This window comes from Drosophila ananassae, chromosome 2L (assembly GCF_017639315.1).
Source record: "Drosophila ananassae strain 14024-0371.13 chromosome 2L, ASM1763931v2, whole genome shotgun sequence".
Classification (NCBI taxonomy): Eukaryota; Metazoa; Arthropoda; class Insecta; order Diptera; family Drosophilidae; genus Drosophila; species Drosophila ananassae.
Window position 1 is genome coordinate 8,247,630 of NC_057927.1, and position 20,577 is coordinate 8,268,206.

Here is a 20,577-nt window from a genome sequence, read left to right on the forward strand (position 1 = left end):
GCATTGGAAAAAGCTTGAAAGCTTTTCCGGGCCACAGCTGATGATGCACCCTATCAACCCCCACCCTAAACACTTTTCCAAGTTGCATTTTCTAGCTGCGTAGGAAGTTCAACTGGTGTCGGATGTAACCTTCATGAAAATCTATTTAAATTGGCGAAAAAAACATGAAACGACTGACTGAGCGAGTCCACCACGAGGAGATCGAGTCCGAGGAAGTGGTCTGGGTAAAACGGGAGGATGCCAGGTCCTCCAGCAAACTGCCCATTGTCTATTCCAAAAAGTATGCGGTGCGTTTCGCTGGCCTTGAACGTCTGCACCCATTCGATGCGGCCAAGGGCAAGCACATTCAGAAGGTGTGTATGTATACTTTCAAGTTTACCCTCGCTGCTATCCAGATCACTTCTCAGATCCTATGCACCGAACTTAACCTGAATGACGGCAGCTTCTACGAGCCCAAGGAGCTGACCAAAGACCAACTGCGTCGCATCCACACCCGGGACTATTTGAGGTCCCTCGATTGGAGCATGAATGTGGCCTGCATTGCCGAAGTGCCGGTGATGGCCTTTGTCCCAAATCGATTCATCCAAAGCTCTTACCTACGACCCATGCGTTTCCAGGCCGCCGGCTCTATTTTGGCCGGTAAACTAGCCTTGGATTATGGCTGGGCCATTAACTTGGGTGGAGGTTTCCACCACTGCTGCTCGTACAGAGGCGGCGGCTTCTGTCCGTATGCGGACATTTCGCTCCTCATCATCCGGTTGTTTGAGCAGGAGCCATTCCGTGTGCGCCGCATCATGATCGTCGATCTGGACGCCCACCAGGGCAACGGACACGAACGCGACTTCACCAACGTGGCCGCTGTCTATATATTGGACATGTACAATGCCTTTGTGTATCCAAAGGATCACGCGGCCAAGCAGAGTATACGGTGTGCCGTTGAGTTGCGACACCACACCGAAGATGCATTCTATCTGCGTCAGCTTAGCCGTTGCCTGATGCAGTCCCTCGCGGAGTTTCGTCCGGATGTGGTCATTTATAATGCAGGGACGGATGTTTTAAAGGGGGATCCTCTCGGCAACTTATCCATAACCCCAGAAGGCGTTGTAGAGCGGGATCGTTTGGTGTTCAGCACATTCCGCACTCTACGAATTCCTGTGGTTATGCTGCTAAGCGGAGGTTATTTGAAGGAGTCCGCCGGAGTCATTGCCGACTCCATTGCCAATCTCCGGCAACAGGGTTTGCTTGATTAAATTATTAAAAATAAGAATTTTGTAGGCGTATTGTCAGGGTGAAATATTTGCCAATTGTTGAATGATAACTAAGCTGAAGGACTGGAGCAACTGGGAGCTGTGAAAGAAACCAAGTTAACTGATTTGTTTGAAACATATCAAAGATAGAAATTATTATTTACACCTTATAAAAATTTATTAATCTTATTTATTTAGTCGTTCATTAGGTTAAATATAATTATTTGTCTTATATGAAGTTATGATTTCAGATCAATAAGTTCAGTTGCAAAATATGCAGAAGGTATATAAATATTTCCATTTATTTAGGGCTTATACTCAATATTTATGAATGTCAATATTTGTACAGACATCTCTTCCTTGGCATTCTTAGAGGTTCAATTGATTTTTTTTAGTTAACTCTATGTACAATGCAGAGCGGGTCGTGAAATGTTGAACAAGATTTTAAAATGAGACAGTATTGGTTAAATGTCTACACATATTATACAATATAGTCGCTAGAGGCTAACTTTAATTGTTTAAAATACAAAAATATATATAAATAAATGTGTTGCTTATTGATTTAAATTAGACGAGAAGTTAGAATATCATTTTAGTGTCTTTTTGTTAAGTGTGTCTATTCTTTTCAGATCAATCTTAGTAACGGCAATGCCCATAAAATTCCGGTCTTAGATCTTTGTGAAGGATTCCCTCTGGACTAACAAGCCGTCGGCGGCGGCAACCTAAAAGGGCATATACAGGTCAGAGAGCAATTAAATTGAGTACTAACTTAACTACATTGCATGCAGAAATCTTAGGAATGAGCAGTTGAACACGTTGGATGACCCCTCTGTGGTAGTCGTAACATCAACCAAACAATCTAAAAACAATAAAACTCAAATAAATACGATATGAAAACGCAAAATATAATGAAGGAATCTGAACATGGGGAGACCCCGAAGATGTAGATGATGAATTTTGCGATGCAGCTGAGAAGACTTACGCAGCGTTGCTTGCCGGCAAATCCTCGAAGAGGACTTCCGAGCGCGAGCTTATTATGTACACCAGGCAGAAGGAGATGATGAGCACCACTATGCCCACACTGAGCGTGGTTACCTGGTGCACATTGGACGGACGCAGAAAGATGCGCGCACTGAATTGCGACCAGGTGGATTCGGTCCATGTAGAGTACTGACCGGATGCCCAATCATAGCCTTTAAATAGAAAGTTTATTAATTTTCAGTGCGCCACTGATAAAAGTGATTTTCTTACCATCGATAAGGAAGGCTGGACTCAAGGCATGGCTGTAGTTTTGGGTAGTCAGTCGACACTCTCCTGTATTGTTATAGCCGGCAAAGAAGTGCAGTGGCAAAATGGTGCAATTTTCTTTTGGTATTTTTTTTTGCTGCGAGAGCAAATAGCCTAGCACACGATATGTCCAGCCGGAAGATTCTTGAGATCCACCCAAGACGCTTATGTACCTTTATGTTATAAGATAATATTTAGAAAAAATAAATAAAAAACCATAGATATAATATTGACTTACCGCATTGGTGGGAGCGGCAATGCCGTTGGACTTTCTGGATACGACGAGGCCTTGAATAGCGGACAGTCGGCCGACTGCAAAAAGCAGTAGAGCAGCTCATCGGCCAACAAAGGATTAGCCACCTTCGTGCCGGTGTACTCTTGCCCAGTGAGGGACTGATAAAGTGCTAGGGCCACAATGGAGGATATATTGCGCACTTTCATTTGCAGCGATTCTGCTTTTAAAGTCTTGAAATCTCCCACTTCCACAAGTTGTGTAAAGTCCTGGCTAGTGTTGGCATAAACGAAATCGACGTTAATCGAGTCGTCGTAAATGGAATGATAGTACTTGTTTGTTGGGCGAGCGTTTAGTATCAAAGCTGGAAACTTTGGATCCCGGCGTAAGAATGATTGTGCCGATGTGGGTGGTATGTGAGCACTCATCTCCGACTGTATGTTTACATTAAAGCCGTACCGTGGCGATTTGGCATAAGTGTTTAGTTGCTCAAGAAGTTTCTGGGCCAACTGTGTGCCAGTGAGGGCGTGTAACTTGATGTTAGCAATGTCATCTAGTGTGCCAATGTCTAACATAAACTCAATGTTTTCGAATGCTATCGGAGAGCCGCCTGCCGATTTTGGGGGGAAATCGAGCTTATCCATGTCGTACACAAACCTCTGCGAGCCAATATAATCGTAGGATTCTCCATTGAATGTCACAAATAGAACATTACGACGCGGATCGGGTAGAGAGCTTTGGGCTGGCAGAATCTGTCGCAAAAGGTTCGCCACCTGAGTAAACACAGCCAAGCTGACTACTGAGTCCATTGCACCAAGACCTGTTCCCAACAAAAGCGTGTAAAAATTATAAAAAAAAAATAAATTTCTTTAGTGCACAAAAACTTACCCACGCCATCAAACATGCTGGCGGTGTCCAATCGACATGTAACTAAAATAAACTTCTCGTCCGTCTTTGTCCCCTCAATCGCATTCGGTGTAGAATTGCGGGGATACACGGTAGCATACACATTTCGTCCCTCGAGAGGATCACAGTACTTGCTGCCTCCTAGATTATTGATGAAGTTTGTACGCCGCATGCACACCTCTGTATTAACGGCAGCCGACATGAAGGATTTAACTTCAATAGCACAAAGGCTTCGCAGAGCGTGAGTTTCGTAGTTTTTGTTGTTAAACTTTTCGAAACAATCTTTCAGCTTGTCGATCTCCTTTTCTTCGGCTATATAGTAGATAGGAAAAGGGAAGTCCTCGTGCAGCAGTCCTGTACCCCACGGGTTCCAGCTATTTGCAGGATTGCTAGCATCGCATGTTTCGCTGCTATTGATTCCACTGTATTGGTTGGGACAGTTGAGCTCGTGCGAAAACTGTTTCATCTTCTCTGCGTTGTTGATGAGCAACACTACTGAGATGTTCTTAGGTCCGGCTTCTTTCAGACGCATAAGATTGCTTCTTGTGAACAAATGTGGTGGTATCAGGGGCGCATACGGCGGCGATGGCGGATTGCCGAGGAGAAATTCCAAGTCGGCTTCGACGTTGATTAGATGCAGAACGCCTACAGAGCCGGAATACGTAGCTACGAAAACTAGGGACTAAGGAATCGGTAGCACGGAAAACATATTCAAACTTACAAGAACAGCCGGTTTGGTGCGTGCCATTTAATCTACGGAAACAACTGGCCCCCAGAATAGGCTCGTACATCTTATCGCGCGTTCGTTCGCCAAGGGCTGTGTAAAAAACGAAGGATTAGATGAATCATCAGTAGGAAGATGACAATCATCTTGTTCTCCTCGACTTCGAAGACTGGGCGTAGGTGTATTGTAGTGCCAGACATCAACTACATTACCTGTTAAGGTGCCTTGCAGCAGCATTAGCAGCCAAATCGCAGCCGCATGGCTCATATTTTTATAGGGGCCTGTAGGTCCTTTCCCAAAAAATTTACAAATTTAATAATTGGACTGGGTGAACGGAGAAATCAGTGTTTTTGTCTTGTTTTTGTGTCTGCTTCTTGTTGCCGCCGAGAGTTGCATTTGTGCTAGGGATGGTATTAAGCATTGTTTTTTTTATCACCGAATTTATTTAAATTAGGGGATAGTAAAAAATGTATAAATATATTATAGGGAATAAAAACATATTTTAAGAATCTAAAAATAGTTTATTTTTCATTTGATTTCGAGACAATAAACACATCACTAATTTTGTCTTTACCTGGTCACACTTTCAACCACATTCAAAAATCTGAATTGTTCTTAAGAACAATTACAACTTGAAAGATATCAAAAATAAAAACAAATGTTTCAATTTCTCAGCAGACTTATTATTCACCTAAAAATAATAGCTACTAATAGCTAAAAACATTTAAAGACTTTCTAGAACTTAACATCTAAATAAACTCGTTAGAGTTTCTCCAGTTAGAAAAGCGTATCTTCAGCGCGAATATATTCGCCAATGTCCGACTGATGGAAGCAAACAGTGGTCAGGGGATCGGCGGTTTTGCAATCTGTGGTGGAACGGGCCAATACACCAAATCCCAGCGGCAGATCATTCATGGAGTACACTACCACTCCCTGGTACTGCCCGGCGTTCTCTGTGATCCGACCTAGTCCAGATTTGGGGATGTGGTTGCCGTAGAGAAACTGCTGCTCGAATGAGGGTTTCACCCACACCTTGTACTGGGCATAGGGAGCCAGATAATAAAGCGCGGTGATGTGGAATTTCAACTTGTTGGTCTTGGAAAATTTTCCAAAACATGTCCCCACACACACCAGTTGTTTATAGCCGAAGCACTCGCTCAGCTTCAGGATACGTTCAGAAACGTAGTAAACTCGATCCTTGTGCTCCCTAAAACAGTAGGTTCCATCTGGGCGGTCAATCAGCTGCTTCACGTTTGTCCCAATGCTGAAAAATCGCTTATTTATAAGGGATCGGAGAATTTTTATTACACTCACTATTTTGACAGCTTTTCGAACAGGATTTTTGCACGTTCGTCGGTCAACCGCTTCATTTTTAGGTATTAAATGTTGGAATTGGGGGAAAACAAAAGTTTAACTCACTACACGTGAGAATAAATAAGGTGTTGGGTAACGGTTGGCTTCCTTAAGCCTATACAGCACTGAACACATCGTTTAACTATCGATATTTAGAAAAGTGTTGGAAACTGCTCCATTGTTTAAATTTAAAAACATGTAACGCTTATTTTTATGATAAAATATTCACTATCACCGAATATATATTCAGTAATCTAATAATAATTCAGTAATCATAGTCATGATTAGAAACTATAATTTCTTGCAGTCGCTTTAGGTTATTTTCTGGTAAACGGATATCAACAATAACTTAAATTTCCCCTTTTTAAAGCTGGAGTCATGGGAGTTGGATTCGGGGACCGCACAATTGCAGTCAATTCCCATGATACTTGACAGGACAGTTTTAAAAACAAACTTTGGCTGGAAAAGGTATTTCGTGAACTGAGCTTTGAGACCAAAATGCGCTTTCTACTAGAAGCCGCTGAAAAAGCAAAAAGATCCAACTTACAGGGATCGCTGGGGTTTGCATTATGAGTCATCAAGCTTTGGCAGAAGTTATTGGAGGACGAATGTAGACATCACTTTTCAAAAACTATATAAATCTTTTATCATTTTTAATTCATCATTAAGTTCAAAAGTAAGTGGTAAAAAATATGGGCGACTTAAGATTTCTAATAGTGTGTGTTCTGAGACTAATTCTAAATACTCTACATATAATACCTTAACTATTTACAATACTAAACGTATCTAAACGAACAATCTACTTCATCTAGGACTAAATCACGTAGTTAAGAGGTCATGCCGTCTCCGGGCGTTTCTGCACATAGTTCCGCTCCTTCAGCAATTCATCCAGCTGCTGCTCCTGATAGTAGACCACAAACTGCGCAGCTGACACCTGCTCGAAGATGGCGCAAATACTGGGCTTCAGGTTGTAGAAGAACAGAAGTTGTCCGCGCTGATTAAAGTCGCTAATCAGCGAGTCTATTACGGTTGCCGTCGTGAAGTCAGCGCCATAGACATGGGAGGCATCAATTACCACCGGAACATTTTGTCGCATGGACTGCTTATTGACCAGGTTACGGACATAGTCCACTGATGGAAAGATTAGGCACCGATCTGGCGTGATCATGGAGTACTCCACTCCCGCCTGGGTGGTCAGAAGTTCAGTGGTAAGTTTGGGACGTGCCGCATGGTAGAGAATAAAGATCACATTGAGTCCCACTCCAATGAGAATGCCCCATTCCAGAGGTAACACGAGACAGGCCACGAATGTACCCACTCCAGGAACTAGATCGCTTTCTGGAGATTAAAATATTTCGATTAAAGGTTGTGGATAACTACGTATGTCTTGCACTCACTCTTTGATCTCCACATAGGCTTGACCACTTTGACCTCGATCATGAATACCACAGCGGATATAATGATGGCGGCCAGAGTAGGCCGCGGGATGAAGAAGAAGTAGGGTGTGAGGAATAGCAGGGCAATCATCACCAGACCACCGGAGTAGATGTTACTCAGTGGTGTTCGCACTCCACTAGCATTATTCACCGCCCCCCGGCTCAACGCTCCGGTTCCAGGGAAGGCTTGCACAAAGGAGTTGAAGATGTTGGCGGTACCAATGGCAATCAGTTCCTGCGAGGCATCCACAGGTTTTCCATTGGCTAAAAGTATGGGTCGTCAGAAACCTTTCGAGGTATCTTGTTCATAAATCACTCACCGAAAGCCTTACAAATGGCAATATTTTCCATAAGAGATATTAGCGGGATGACCACCAAGCCAGAGCCCATGCTGTGCACCATCTCCACGAATCCCTGGGCCACTCCGTTACTTGTCTCGTTCGCATTCAGGGAAAAGGGTGGCATCTGCAGACTGGGCAGTCCAGGTGGAATGTCACCCACCACACGGAAAGGTGCGCCATGCTCCTCGCTGTGCAACAGATAGCCCATCAGGCAGCAAACCACCACCAAAATGGCATTCCTGGCAGTGCCCACAACCCACAGGATCTTGTTTACGGCCCGCTGGAACGGTGTACACTCGCTCTGTTCAGCGGGTCCAATCTTGCAAGAGGAGAGACTGCGCATCAGCAGCAATACAACAATGCAAGTAACTCCAAGGACAGTGTCACCTGCCCGCGTGTGCTCAATGTTGTGAAAGACCTGCGTCCAGATCTCCACGAAGGTATTTCCCTTGGCTGTAATCCCCAGTACGCTCTGAATTTGGGATGTTAGGATGATGAGCGAGACAGCGGAGGTGAATCCGGAAGAAACTGGGCCAGAGACAAAATCAATGAGGAATCCGAGTCCAAAGAGACCCATCAGAAGCTCCACTATTCCACTGAGGAGGCACAGTAGCACCGATTTCTGCCAGGAACCCTGCGCTGCCTGGTAGGTGAGCAGTGCCACTATCGCTGAGGGTCCCATGGGCACATCCTTGCAACTTCCCAGAAAGATGTACACAAAACAGCCCACAAATGAGGCATAGAGACCATACTGAAATTAAGTAAGCCAGGAGAAGAAGTCAGCTAAGGATTGAAGTTAAATTATATTAAAAAACAGGATAATTACTTACAGCTACTGGTAATCCTGCTATTCCTGCATAGGCCAGTGCCTGGGGAATCACCGTAAGACCTACGGTAATTCCCGCCACCAAGTCACCGACAGCATCCTGACTATTATAGCGGGGAAGCCAAGATAGTATGGGCAGTCTTTTGTGCAGAGTTTTGCGGTTGAAGGTCCTGCGGCCGCAATTTTGTAGCCAACTGCGGGTGCATTCCAGGGTGCTAAGCGGGGGCTTTACTTTCTTGCCATCCTCGGTTACTGTTGATAAAAAACAAACAACTTTAGAGGTTAAAGAAAGTATGTAACACAGACAAAAAAATAAGTGCAAACGGTTGCATAAATGCCGTTTAATGAAATTTTTAAATTGCCTACGATAATGGTAGCATTTCACTTCTGATTCACAATCACGTACTACCGAGTGCTGAGCTCGATCTGTTTCTTCTGGCCAGCACCCCTACAGGTCTACACGATCCATTCTCCCCCTATTATTTTATTTTGTTCTGGGGTATTGTTTTTGCTAGTGTTTTTCATTCGAAAGATTTCCATGATCTACGCGAATTTCATTGCCAAGGTTGAGACAGAGCTCAGCGGCTGAGAGATCGTGAAAAACAATTGTATTTCAACTCTCCCACTTCCCTTTCGATTGGTTTTGTGAAAAATTATTCGCGGAATTCCAGTTGGGCACTTTAATTGCGTTTGTCGAGGAACTAATTATATAATCAGCAATCTAATTTTTAATAAAAAAAGGCTGGGAAGCTGTTACCTAACAATTTGATAGAGTTCATCAATAATTGGAAAATGACATTTTGTGGAATTATTTGAATTACCATAATTGTATTTAGATTTTATCGTTAAATAGCTTGTCGTTTTATTCAAATGGCAATTCATCAACTTTCCAAACGATTCATGTTTCGTTTTAAGACATAACTATAATATTTTGAATACTTAACTCCATTTTTGACTTTAAGATACAAACACATTTCTATTTGTCTATGTTTTAACAACAAATGGAAGGCTGGAGATTTATAATTTTTACTTCAAACTTACATATAAATTCCTTGGATCCTTGGGAACCACTTCCATTCTGTTCCGTGATGTTCGTTTGGATACTGATCGTTGAGCATTTGAAGCCATCGTTGAAATATACGTGATCCGAAGCCGGATTGGACTTCATTTTGGAGTCCGCCTCTTCGGGGGTGGCAGCAAATCAAAACAAACACACTGCGTGTACGAAGTTCAAGTTAATTAGACACCGACTGACACCAGTTGCGTAAAACTAAATCTATACTGAGGCTTGGGTGCCGGGGTGCATCTATAATGGGTCTGAGATTTTTTTGGTACCGAAACCGAAAACTATCTGAAAGATATTCGTTGTTCGGTTCTGTTCGCTTGTTTGGCTCTTCACACGGCAGCGTTTCGAACGAAACTGTTTTGTACTTGATGCGGACCTTGTCTTTTATAAAAATCAAAACTTCGTCATCGTTTGCTAACTACGTTTGAGTCGGGTCTCAGGCCTGAGTATCTGGGTATCTGAATACTTGGGTATCAGACTATCTGAGTCGCTGCTTCGGCTCGAGTGCTGATATTGTTTTTCTGGCTCTATTAGGGTTTTGGGAACCGGGATGATCGGTCACCTGTTAAACTGATAATCGCTTCGGGTGAGGGGAAATGGGAAAGGTAGTTGCGTGTTTTGTTCCCTTTTTGCGGCACTTTTTAGGTATCACTTTGTAGTGTTTTTCTTTTTTCAAACATAAGTCGAAAAGAAAGGAAGTTGTAAATTCTTTTGGAATTAGTGTGCAATTATTTACTTGGCTCAGCAATTTTTAAAAACACTCGCTCACCTCGTGAACCGCCACTGTCACTGGTTGTTTATTATATTCGTCCCCTATATTTGGGAATGGAAAGTTTACGGTGCGGGGGAGTCCCATATATTATAAGGTTGAATGAATAAGATTTTTGGGTTTTTTTTCTTCCAAAATTTTCCATTCAATGGCGGAATGCAGGTGTAATTTTCTGGGTGCACAGGCAACTTCTATGTAGTACGCACTCTATACGATGGCCAGGTAGACTGTTAACACATCTTGTGCTGACCCAAAACCAGATTTGACCAGTTACCTGCCACTGCACCAGCCAAATCACTCTCTATATGCATGATCGGGTCTTGCATTTTATTCATGCACCTTGTGTATCTTCATATACCTATAGTATTTAATTTTATCAGTTTTTAACCCGCTTGTAATCTTTATGAGAGTCGTAAGAGTTCCGGTTTTGTCCTTTTTGAGTATATACCTGAGCTTGAAACTATAGCCGCCGCACTAATAGAATAATTATCTCTTAAGTATATCTAAGTTATTATTCTTTGACTTTTTTAGAGGCTACGGATTTAGCTAAAGTATTATTACTCAACTATTTTTACCCAACTGGAAGTCTAGCTACTCCGACGTTTACTTTACAAATAGTTTCTGCAAGAATTCTGATTATTTCCATAATGAACTTGACACCTTGTGAATGTGTGTATGGGTCTTCTTTTTTTTCTCTCTTTCGACAAACAAAAGCCGATACAAAAAAATGTCATGGATAAATAAATATTTAAATGCAAGGCTTAGTGATAGCTTTTGGGGTCGAGTTTGTTTTAAATAGAAACGGAGGGCATAAATTGTGTGATAACCCTTTGGAACGATCATCTTTTTTTTAAAGAGTGCATTTACAAGAGTGTGGTTCCCAATCAGAAATGCATTGAAAGGTTGTCACATAAAATGTGAGAAAAACGTGAATTTTCCATGGACAGAAATTGAAACTTTCCATGGACCTGTCAGTCATCGAGGCCGGTAAGGGTTTTGTTATTGTTTGAGAAGTTATGGTTATAAAATTGTTAATTTACGGCATTTTTTAATGCTTAAACATTGCACTTGGAATTCAAGATGAACATCGAAATTCAAAAATTCGCCAAAAAGCTTCCTAGACAGCTGATGCTGTGACAAATGGAATTATTTAAATTAATTGAAACGGGCTTTATGTGATAAAAGGCCATAAATATCACTGTCTTTATAGCCTGGCCAAGTTCAGAGACGGAGAAGCAGGCGGTTTCGATGTTTTTGTATCCATTAGTCGGAGAGTTGATTAGACTGAAGCCCGCTAAACACAAAATCTTAGGCCTATGAATTTTCATTCCAAAATAGTCATGGTGTGCAGGTTAAAAATATTGTTTTTTATGAAAAATTACTTGTTATACAGAGTATAGCTGAGCCGTTTATTCTCGGGTTCTAACTATCTTACACGTTTTTGGTCAGTTTATGTTTGGGATTTTTTTGCAGGTTTTTTTGTTTTGCAGTTTTGTTTCCTAAACGCAGTCCAATGACTCGAACACAATCAGTCAGGTGGCAGATAGTTTATTTGCAAAAACAAAGATACAACACCATTGCTTTTGTTTTAGATAAATACGTCAAGATGCCGGTAACTGGTTTCGTACTGATCTCAATGAACTGCTCTGAGCTGCCGAAATTTCAGCTAATTTTGGATGATGTCAAACAAACCGGGCGTCCGATCACTATATGTATGTACCCCCTTTTCGAAGGCGTTTCCCTTTGTTGTGGTTTATTTTTAACTATTTATGAGACCGCACTTAGAAAGTAAGTGCCTGCTGGCTGGCGACTTTTTTTGGTGGGTGTGTGTGAAATTGGAAGAAATGTAGGCGGCGAAATTGCCGTGATTTGTGCTTTAATTGCTTCAAAATTATAACTTCCTTAAAGTGATTATTTTTTTGTTGTTTTTTTAAAGTTTGTTCATACTGGCACTTAGATACTCGCAGTTTAATGATGGCTCATAAGTGCCCTGAACTTTGATCTCTGACACTCGTGCCTGAACTCTGGCCCTTAGATTAAAATATTAATATTTATATACTCAGATTTTCGAGAGTTCATTGCTTGTTATCCCTAAACTTAACTTAATACTTTATAATGGATCTGATATTCAACAGGAAGCACAAATGTTCAATTAATTGTTCAATTACATTTGTTGCTCACTTTTTTCTGTTTTGTTTTTAACTTGCTTAGTTTTGTTTTTGGTTTTATTTTGACTATTTGACGGCTCAAATTACAGGGCCAATTGCGAAACGTATTTCGCATGACTTCCAAATTGCCATAAAGGGCGTAACCAGCCCCCCAACAAGGGGCGTGGCCGATCACTGACCAATTTCCACAAAACCAACAACGTACTGTCGCCCATTTCAATTAAATGCGTTCGGTTTGTTTTGGTTTGGTTTTCTGATTTGTTGGCTTGTTGGCAAAAATCATATCAGAAAGCTGTGTTTCAAAAGGTGCAGAGAGGAAGAGGAAAGGGGGTAGGGTATAGACGGCATGGGTTTTGCACATTTATGGCCTTATCGTTATAAAATCACGTATACCACACGTTGGCCAACTGTGATCTCTGCTCCATATGCGATTTGTTATCTTTGGGGGAAAACTTGATACCTTTATCAAGTAACAGCCTTAAAAAAAGGCTGTTGAAGTTAATATATTTCCTATATTTATTTTAAATACCTTATAACCTCTCTCTGAACGTGACTGTTCAACCCAATTTACCCCCAATATTAATTTATGAAACTATAACAAAACTCTACTGCAGTCAGTGCGATGATTTATAGAGTCACATGCCAGTCACACTTTGAAATTCAACCGAAATTTATGGCAAGACGTTAGACGTTAGCTCAGCCTCCATATTGTTTGATTTGAATTAGAAGCCTATATTGTGTACAATACCTATCCAAATTGTTTTTTATTTTTCCAGAGCTCCATCAATGGCTCAATTGTTCAATCCAATGTCCGAGACATGCACTAAAAATAGTCTGTTTACCAATTACCGAGAATTTTTGTGGGATACTTATTTGCTATGAACTCTTGTCATGGGGAAACGTTCACCTGAAGATAGTTAGGAAAGCCGTTAAATTCTCAATTAGGACTCCCACGTTTGATGCTTGATGATTTGATTGAATAAGTGATTAATCGCTGGCTAAGCAAATTTTGTTAAATTATCATAAAACGGGTTTCACAATCCATATCAGACGACTTAGACGACAGTCGTTTGGAAGGGGAGTATTTTTTTTGCTACCGGCTTTTGTTTGATTAAATTTGAATATTTATGATTTGATTGTTTATACTCGGATTTTATGGCGCACACTTTTGATAAGTTTGCGATTTTTATGCAAAACGCGTTTCCCTCGCAGACGATTACGCATCAATGAAAACGAAAAACCTCATCTGTGCGAAATCTTATCTATGCGGCAGCGATCAAGATTTAGCGAATAAAAAATATTTAAGAATTTCCGACTCGGGTCTTTCGTTTGAAACCAAAAAAATCCAGTTCAAACTGCCAGTTACTGTGAGTGTTCTTTTTGGATTATTACGGAAAGAATAATCCAAAATTGAACTTAATGAAAGGTGAAAGCCCGGAATGGTTTTAAGAATATTATGGCAAACTTACTCGATAAAGTCAAATATGTATAGTTCATGAGGTAATATTTATAAAATATTTTAAGGTAAAAATTAAGCCATTTTGGGGGAACTAGCCCTATGGACACGTACTCAGGTTTGAGTCACGTAATCAAATGATGAATTTCCACAGCCGCATGCCTGCCATTTTTGTGCAACTCAAAACAATTTATAAGTAAGATCCAGTAAATACCTCTAAATGCCTATAATAGGGGGATAATGTTACATTTTAGGGAATCAGCTAACTTTTTTGCGATGTTTCAATGAATAAGTTACAATGAATCATTTAATTCGCACTCCATTGGGGGTTATCAAGAAATTAGCACTTTTTATATAGCATCTTTTAAAACGAATTAGCATATTTGAGGGCCCATAAATAAATTGGTAACCGATTAGTGCTAAATGTTAATCGACCGTTCCAATTGCGTCAGTGTTAGCCAAAAGTCAAATCTCAGTTTCGAATTTAGCAACAGAGATAAACACTTTTCGGTTGCCAAACTAATGTCTGATGTCAGTTCAGAAAAATGCTTATGGGCTTACCCCTTTTCACTCGATGACGAGGGGAAGTAAATGACCCAATTAGATGAAGAATTCCACTAACCGAAGCTTGTGATTTTTTCTTTTTTTTATTCGATTATTTCTATTGAATTTGGCCCAAACGATGCGAGCCACCGGAAACGCAATACGAGTCTACTGGCTTTGACTTTGGCGCGCGTCGCACACCTCAAATTTAATTCTCATTGTTGCTGGGTTCTAATAGTGATAATTTTAATGAATATTTATTTGCGTGGTTCGATTTTTTTTTTTAAATATTGGTGAATGCCAAATTCTCATGCAAATGGCAGCCAAAATGCAAGAATAAAGTTTGTGTTTATGTTGATATTTTATTTGCAGCGCACACGGGTTCAGTTTTTTCCGGCGATCGCACAGCCGAGTCCGAAAGGTAAATAGAGGTAACTGTCGGTTGGGGTTTTGAAACACCCCGAAAAGTTGTCACCTCTCTGGCGACCGAGCTTGTAATTGGACTTGGACGTGCGGGAGCCGATTGTTTTTGAGCCGAGCTTTGGAAAAGCTTTCGCCCACAGCCGTTTCCTCATTTCTCATTTCCAAACTGTCTCTCTTACCCCTTTTCACGACGCTCTTTGAGAGAAATTTGAAAGTAAACATCTGATCAAATGGGGGCCAGCGAAAGGCGTTAGCATTACAAAATTCCAGCTTGTTTACATATTGATAACTTTGATGCTGCATTAAACTACAGGAATAAATTTTTAATCAATGCCGGTTATTTGTTATTGCTGATCGATTAAGGTTGAATAACGGTCTGAATGGGTGAATTAAATGTTACAAACTGTTTTTTTACTAAATATAGATTAGCCAAGGTAAATTATATGCTCAAAGCTAAATTATGCTGCTCAAAAACTAAAGTTATTTAGGAGTCGTGTTTCGATTTCGATTTAAATACTTAATAGCGACTAAAATTGCCCTATTTTGTAGAACTTGCAATTATAAAAATATAAATGTTCGCTGGTGTTAGTTTAAAGTGCAATTACCCAAAACCCAATCCAAATGTATTCAAAGGTTATTCTAAATTAGACGTGAAATGAATCTGTAATAAAATGGTTCCATCGCTCAAAAACCATCTCTACCTTTTTTTGGTATTCTCCATAGTAAATGATGTAAGCAAATGAAAAAATTCATTTTTTATAATTTTAAAATACATTCTAACGAATCTTTAAGATCCAATCGCGAGTGGAGTTCACCAACTTCCAATGTATTTCGTTGGATAAGAATTTTTCGGATTTTGAGTATTGCAGGTTAAAATCCGTCAATCGAACCTACAAATACGTCTCCACAAAAGTACTACTATTTCAAGTACCAGTAACAAAAGTTAAAGTTGGTTGAGTTTTATGCTTCAAAATGATTGTATGACTAATGAAAATCGTTTTCTAGGTGAACTTTGGATTGTATAAACGCTTTAATGGCTATCGGCCTTTTTTATACAATATATCTGTGGATGCTTGTAAATTTTTAAAGAACCGAAAAGCCAATCCCATCGCCAGCTACTTTTATGACTTTTTTAGAGAAATCTCCAATATGAATCATACGTGTCCATTCAATGTTAGTAGCTAACTATATTCCTCTAATAAGTTACAAATTGATACATTCTCAAATTCATTTCAGCACGATCTTATTGTAGAACAGCTAACGACGGAGAACATTAATCACAGAGTTACCAAAATACTGGCGTTTCCCGAAGGGGACTATATGGTCGAAATGCACTGGATTGCCTATGATATCGTCCGGGCAGTAATAAAGTTATATTTTTCCTTACTTTGAATATCTATTTCCTGTTAAGATTTTGTATAGATATTTAAAGAGCAATAAGACAAGCAATAAATAAATAGGGAAGCTTAACAAAATCCAGATTTAAAGGTGAATTCTTATCTCGATTTTTTTATTTTTGTCATTAAATTTCCAAAGAAAGAATGTAGTTCATTTTTTTAAAGGTTTTTATTAAATAATATATATAACAACTACGGAGAAAACAATGTCAATGATAGATGTTTTTTGCAAGGTCCTGAAACTCTTTTTAGTTTTGAAAAAGTGTTCAAAGTTGTAGCAGTATCGAAATGAATTTATTATATTTTACTTTTATAATCGATTGTGGCTGTAAGCTCGTAAAGCTATATTTTTCGATGTTTCGAATACAAAAAATTAAAATGTTTTACATTTGTATTGTTATGTTCAAGCGATCTGAATATTGCTTATCTATATTTATTAAATATTTCATTTCCTCGACTCAGATTCTTATAAAATTACAATAAAATGGTGCAGGCATTTTGTTTTTTGGTATTTAAGGTAAATATTCTAATCGATAGGGGATCTATAGAAAACATTTATCAGATAATATAATTATGTATATTGTATATATATGTATAACGCAACTTTTAGTGAGAAGCGAATAAAATTGACGGTGGTATATATGAAACTTATTCAATAGAACGACCTTTAGGCTAGTGGCGACTGAACTGTATGTTTCTAATCTTTCTTATTTTCCAATTATTTTTTTGATCATTTTTTCTATTTGATTTTTAAATGAACTTTGGTGAGGGACCGGGACGATGACTTCGGTTTCTGTTATTGGTTTCACTGAGGCACATTTGATGGATCACTAGGGGAGATTATCGCCATTCTACGACTTCGATCGGGTCCAGTGGCCTTCTAGAAATGCTTTCGCATGTGAGCGGAGACCACAAAGGGCGCCAGCAAGGAGCAGATGGACATCAGGATATTGACCAGGGCCTGAAGATTGGCTGTAAATTAAAAACATATTTTATTCTAAAAATCCTCTGTGGGTTCTTTGCTTAAAAATACTCAAAATAAAAACATTTAATTCCAAATATATTTATTGAATTTAAAAATCATAATTTTTAATAATAGTTTTAAATTATCTTAAATAAAAATTAAAATTATGAGGTGAATTTCTATCAAACTTAAAATTGAAAATTGGCGCTCTATCATTTTTTTTTTCGATTGGTATTTGATTTTCAAAGGTATTTGTTATTTGACCTCCACTGCAGATATCGTGCAGAATGTCCTCCACATATCCGTTGTCGTTGTCGCAGAGGCACAGCTTGGTCTTGCTGGACATGAACTTTGACACTCCAATGGTGCGGTTGCTGTTCTCGTACTGGCATACCATTCCATCCTCGCAGTCGTTGTTGCTGTTGCACTTGTGACGCAGACCTATGGGAGATAATGTTTTAGTTATTAATTAGTTGGTAAACTTGTTAGTCTGTCTGTCAAAAAACAAATTAAAATCAAAAAACTCAATGTCAAACAACTAAGAATTCATATATACAATATGTATGAAAATATTGGAGGCACTTTCTTCTGGGCCCTACTCCGTGCATGTCACAAATTGGCACTGCGGCGATTCCCATTACCATTTGCCGCTCATTTGGTTGCCTCGTTTTCGTTTTCGGTCCCCCCAAGTCGCAGTCACGACATTCTAACATAAATCCGGCATCGACATTGCGCCGCCATAAAGCAAAAGCCTCCGCCATCGCAATTGCCTTACAGGTCGGGTTAAAGAATGTCCTGCACACAGTAAGGAGCTAAAAACAATGGCAGGGCCCAAGGAGCCATGTAGCCAAGTAGCCAAGAAGCCAAGGAGCCGAGCACAAGGAGAACAAGTGTGAATTGCGCACGAAAACTAAATAAATAAGCAGGCTGGCAAATAGAGGCTACGGGCTTGGTGGGGGCATCCATCTGGATGGATGCTTTGTTTAATTCTCATTTAGGAGGCACCTTTGGACACCTTTCCCGTTCACCTGCCACCTATGTATGTATCTGCCACTTGAGGCCCATCACAGAGAAGGCCTCCAAGAAAGCAGCAGCCTCTTAAATAATAAATGTAATGTGCATGTCTTAGCAATTAGTTGGCGTTTTTTGTTGGTTGTTCTATTTCCAGAACGCTTCTAGAAAGCCAGTCTTTCAGCTAAGCATTATAGTCTTGATAAGATATGTTCCTTTTTAGATTACCTTTAAGGACATCAGGACAATTTCCACCTGAAGGAGCCGAATCGTCGCCGCAAAGACACCGGAATCTGTAGTCGTTGGGATCCTTGACGCAGCTTGTGCGATCTATCGCCGTACAGTCATCGTGGTTAGCGCACTCTCGTCCTTTTACTGTAAATATAATACAATAATTAACGGTAAACAAACTTAAATTATAATTATCAGTCGTCCCCACTAATTGCCTACTAATTGTCTGATTGTTGACCCTGCCCGCTGCTGACACAAATAATCGTTTTCATTTAGACTTGTTTGCGAACTCCAATCACAATCCTATTACCAACCCACCCACAAAGTCATCTCCTCTCTCTACCAGAGTCACAATTGTACAGGAGCGTGGGTTGTCATTGTACTTGAGTGACTTGTTTGATCAATTTTCGATTTGTGTTAGCACTGGGATTTGTTTTGGGCCGTGTCATTCAATTGCTGGCCCTCTGCCATAATTACTACTCCACTCTTTTATGGGTGACTCCAAAGTCAACAGAATGAGACATGATTTATGGTATCAGGCAAACATTATTTGCTAATATTGGTTTAGCTAGCAATGGGTGAGTATTAAATGGAAATTAACTTCGGATCTTTAATGATTCTTATAGCTACTTCTAGCTTACAATATGCATGTAAACGGCTGTGACTAGGATAGGGAAAATAATTGTATTGGTTCTCCGATTTATTATCTAAAAAAAGAAATAATAACTAAAATTAAAACTTTTTAAATTAAAATATAAAATTAAATAAAAAGAAATTATTCAAATATGTAGATAAGATATATAAAAATAAGAATATATTTGCCGAAAATAGAACACAATAGAAATATAAAACCCCATCTTAGAAAAGAACACTCCTTAAGTTTCTAAAACCTTCTATATTTTGTATTAAATTTTGACTGGCTCTGGAAAGTTTCTACCATTTTTAGCAATTAAGAACCCTCCGCTTTTTTGCCTCTTTGTTGACCTTGCCAGGCACTTCGACTTGATTTTTTATTACCAACCCCTTCCAAGCTCTCTCCCTTCTTTAGGATAGGACTTACCAATGGGAACATGCGTGGGTGGCGGCTGGTTGTTGGTCTTGCCAAAGGTGGTCAGTGCCGTGGAGCTGACTCCGAACAGGATAATGAAGATGCCGAACAGCATGGTCAGGCTGCCGCACTGTGTGAATCGCTTGAGGGGCTGCATTTTGAAGTGAGAGCGTCGGGAGGAGGTGCCAAAAATCGAAATCGAGCTTCAAGTAGAGTTTGGACCGTAGCACCCCCGAGTTTCGGCTGTTATATAAAATCACAGGCCACCGACGACTACTAGTTTTTCACGCACTTTGCTCGGTAGCTCGGAAAAGGCTGCCCAGAGGCTTTAAGTCTGTTAACTTTTCTCGGGCCAATTTTATGCAAATTTTCACACCGAAACTGTTTCCGCTCCGGTGGATGGTGCAAGAGTGCCCGTAGAAGCAAAGCAAAAACCGCACGAAAGGCGTCACTCCAACAAAATCGGATGTACGGGTATTTGGGAATATTAATGTGTTTTTCAGATGGTCTTCTATGGATTACTTTCGGTCTTGAGGTCTCCGGAGGTTCTTGAGCTCACCAACCAGTCGCCTGCGCGTTCAAAATGCAAGTGAAGAATTCGCGGCGCACACGGAGCTTAAGTTGGGGCGACGTCGCTGCTGACTCGCTGGGCTACTTGGCGCTCGCGCACTCTGACGCCACCCACCGGCCCTCCAATCCCCCATCCTGCCCACCACTACACTCAGCCCACCAACCTTCCCGCTCCGGCATACTCTATCCCGCAGCTCAGCCTAAGAAGAGAACCCCTTTTCGTGTTTCTAAAAAAATATGGTGATTGACTAATGCCCTTATTTTGGGATATTTTTATATAATAATTATTAATATCACTCAAAATTCTTCCATAAAAGTGTATAAAAATGTGTTTTAAAGTTAAATCATTAAATTATATGTTCCTAATATAAGTTTCATATTTCTCCTTAGTTTTATTAAAAAGAAAACTATTATTTTAATAAGACTATAAAATAATAGTGTAGGAAACATACTCAGCCTTCTGAAATTGATTTATGTATAAATTAATCTTATCAATTAATTTTTGCACATCCAAAAAACTCGTTTATATAAAAACATCTTGTCCAAATCTACGTCAAAGATTTTTTGCCAAAAAGAAAG

General features: G+C 40.0%; 6 protein-coding genes across 12 annotated transcripts; 2 read left to right on the top strand and 4 right to left on the bottom strand.

Moving 5' to 3' along the window:
- The first annotated feature begins 69 nt into the window (after positions 1 to 69).
- LOC6500788 (histone deacetylase 11) lies at positions 70 to 1,819 on the top strand. The gene is made up of 2 exons (XM_001953884.4): positions 70 to 353; positions 408 to 1,819. The coding sequence occupies exons 1-2, from the start codon at positions 165 to 167 to the stop codon at positions 1,248 to 1,250; spliced, it is 1,032 nt and encodes a 343-aa protein (XP_001953920.2). The 5' UTR covers positions 70 to 164; the 3' UTR covers positions 1,251 to 1,819.
- LOC6499786 (nicastrin) lies at positions 1,521 to 4,816 on the bottom strand. Of its 2 annotated transcripts, XR_004309975.2 has the most exons (8): positions 4,609 to 4,816; positions 4,394 to 4,489; positions 3,655 to 4,338; positions 2,773 to 3,586; positions 2,499 to 2,707; positions 2,230 to 2,440; positions 2,025 to 2,106; positions 1,521 to 1,969 (listed from the first exon to the last, which is right to left on the bottom strand). XR_004309975.2 is itself a non-coding variant. In XM_001953885.4 (7 exons), the coding sequence occupies exons 1-7, from the start codon at positions 4,661 to 4,663 to the stop codon at positions 2,094 to 2,096; spliced, it is 2,082 nt and encodes a 693-aa protein (XP_001953921.1). In that variant the 5' UTR covers positions 4,664 to 4,816; the 3' UTR covers positions 1,521 to 2,093. The 2 variants fall into 2 exon arrangements, 1 of the variants encoding a protein (XP_001953921.1); XM_001953885.4 differs by having other exon boundaries at positions 1,521 to 2,106.
- LOC6502666 lies at positions 3,877 to 16,337 on the top strand. Its single transcript, XM_044718310.1, has 5 exons — positions 3,877 to 3,913; positions 15,411 to 15,508; positions 15,570 to 15,725; positions 15,783 to 15,950; positions 16,014 to 16,337. The coding sequence occupies exons 2-5, from the start codon at positions 15,449 to 15,451 to the stop codon at positions 16,167 to 16,169; spliced, it is 540 nt and encodes a 179-aa protein (XP_044574245.1). The 5' UTR covers positions 3,877 to 3,913; positions 15,411 to 15,448; the 3' UTR covers positions 16,170 to 16,337.
- Positions 5,058 to 5,867, bottom strand: LOC6499785 (60S ribosome subunit biogenesis protein NIP7 homolog). The gene is made up of 2 exons (XM_001953886.4): positions 5,711 to 5,867; positions 5,058 to 5,660 (listed from the first exon to the last, which is right to left on the bottom strand). The coding sequence occupies exons 1-2, from the start codon at positions 5,764 to 5,766 to the stop codon at positions 5,174 to 5,176; spliced, it is 543 nt and encodes a 180-aa protein (XP_001953922.1). The 5' UTR covers positions 5,767 to 5,867; the 3' UTR covers positions 5,058 to 5,173.
- Positions 6,386 to 14,825, bottom strand: LOC6499784 (sodium-independent sulfate anion transporter). 3 transcript variants are annotated; one of them, XM_044718307.1, is made up of 6 exons: positions 14,434 to 14,825; positions 9,394 to 9,567; positions 8,357 to 8,604; positions 7,506 to 8,277; positions 7,147 to 7,449; positions 6,386 to 7,087 (listed from the first exon to the last, which is right to left on the bottom strand). In XM_044718307.1, the coding sequence occupies exons 2-6, from the start codon at positions 9,518 to 9,520 to the stop codon at positions 6,585 to 6,587; spliced, it is 1,953 nt and encodes a 650-aa protein (XP_044574242.1). In that variant the 5' UTR covers positions 9,521 to 9,567; positions 14,434 to 14,825; the 3' UTR covers positions 6,386 to 6,584. The 3 variants fall into 3 exon arrangements, with proteins under 3 accessions (XP_044574242.1, XP_001953923.1, XP_044574241.1); XM_001953887.4 differs by having other exon boundaries at positions 14,373 to 14,824; XM_044718306.1 differs by lacking the exon at positions 14,434 to 14,825 and having other exon boundaries at positions 9,394 to 9,931.
- Positions 16,325 to 20,037, bottom strand: LOC6499783. 4 transcript variants are annotated; one of them, XM_014910738.3, is made up of 5 exons: positions 19,441 to 20,034; positions 19,022 to 19,087; positions 18,378 to 18,524; positions 17,403 to 17,579; positions 16,325 to 17,146 (listed from the first exon to the last, which is right to left on the bottom strand). In XM_014910738.3, the coding sequence occupies exons 1-5, from the start codon at positions 19,583 to 19,585 to the stop codon at positions 17,055 to 17,057; spliced, it is 627 nt and encodes a 208-aa protein (XP_014766224.1). In that variant the 5' UTR covers positions 19,586 to 20,034; the 3' UTR covers positions 16,325 to 17,054. The 4 variants fall into 4 exon arrangements, with proteins under 4 accessions (XP_014766224.1, XP_001953925.1, XP_044574243.1 ...); XM_001953889.4 differs by lacking the exon at positions 19,022 to 19,087 and having other exon boundaries at positions 19,441 to 20,032; XM_044718308.1 differs by lacking the exon at positions 16,325 to 17,146 and having other exon boundaries at positions 17,223 to 17,579; positions 19,441 to 20,037.
- Positions 20,038 to 20,577: the final 540 nt, after the last annotated feature.

Coding starts and splice junctions, on each gene's coding strand:
- LOC6500788 (XM_001953884.4), top strand. CDS start 165: ATGAAACGACTGACTGAGCGAGTCCACCACGAGGAGATCGAGTCCGAG. Junction 354..407: donor AGGGCAAGCACATTCAGAAG/GTGTGTATGTAT, acceptor ATCACTTCTCAG/ATCCTATGCACCGAACTTAA.
- LOC6499786 (XM_001953885.4), bottom strand. CDS start 4,663: ATGAGCCATGCGGCTGCGATTTGGCTGCTAATGCTGCTGCAAGGCACC. Junction 4,339..4,393: donor GCACCAAACCGGCTGTTCTT/GTAAGTTTGAAT, acceptor TAGTTTTCGTAG/CTACGTATTCCGGCTCTGTA. Junction 3,587..3,654: donor CAGCATGTTTGATGGCGTGG/GTAAGTTTTTGT, acceptor TGTTGGGAACAG/GTCTTGGTGCAATGGACTCA.
- LOC6499785 (XM_001953886.4), bottom strand. CDS start 5,766: ATGAAGCGGTTGACCGACGAACGTGCAAAAATCCTGTTCGAAAAGCTG. Junction 5,661..5,710: donor TTCGAAAAGCTGTCAAAATA/GTGAGTGTAATA, acceptor GCGATTTTTCAG/CATTGGGACAAACGTGAAGC.
- LOC6499784 (XM_044718307.1), bottom strand. CDS start 9,520: ATGAAGTCCAATCCGGCTTCGGATCACGTATATTTCAACGATGGCTTC. Junction 7,450..7,505: donor TGCCATTTGTAAGGCTTTCG/GTGAGTGATTTA, acceptor CCATACTTTTAG/CCAATGGAAAACCTGTGGAT. Junction 7,088..7,146: donor GCCTATGTGGAGATCAAAGA/GTGAGTGCAAGA, acceptor TTTAATCTCCAG/AAAGCGATCTAGTTCCTGGA.
- LOC6502666 (XM_044718310.1), top strand. CDS start 15,449: ATGGTTCCATCGCTCAAAAACCATCTCTACCTTTTTTTGGTATTCTCC. Junction 15,509..15,569: donor TATTCTCCATAGTAAATGAT/GTAAGCAAATGA, acceptor CGAATCTTTAAG/ATCCAATCGCGAGTGGAGTT. Junction 15,726..15,782: donor TACCAGTAACAAAAGTTAAA/GTTGGTTGAGTT, acceptor ATCGTTTTCTAG/GTGAACTTTGGATTGTATAA.
- LOC6499783 (XM_044718308.1), bottom strand. CDS start 19,585: ATGCAGCCCCTCAAGCGATTCACACAGTGCGGCAGCCTGACCATGCTG. Junction 18,525..19,021: donor CAGCCGTTTACATGCATATT/GTAAGCTAGAAG, acceptor TTATATTTACAG/TAAAAGGACGAGAGTGCGCT. Junction 17,580..18,377: donor TTGTCCTGATGTCCTTAAAG/GTAATCTAAAAA, acceptor TATCTCCCATAG/GTCTGCGTCACAAGTGCAAC.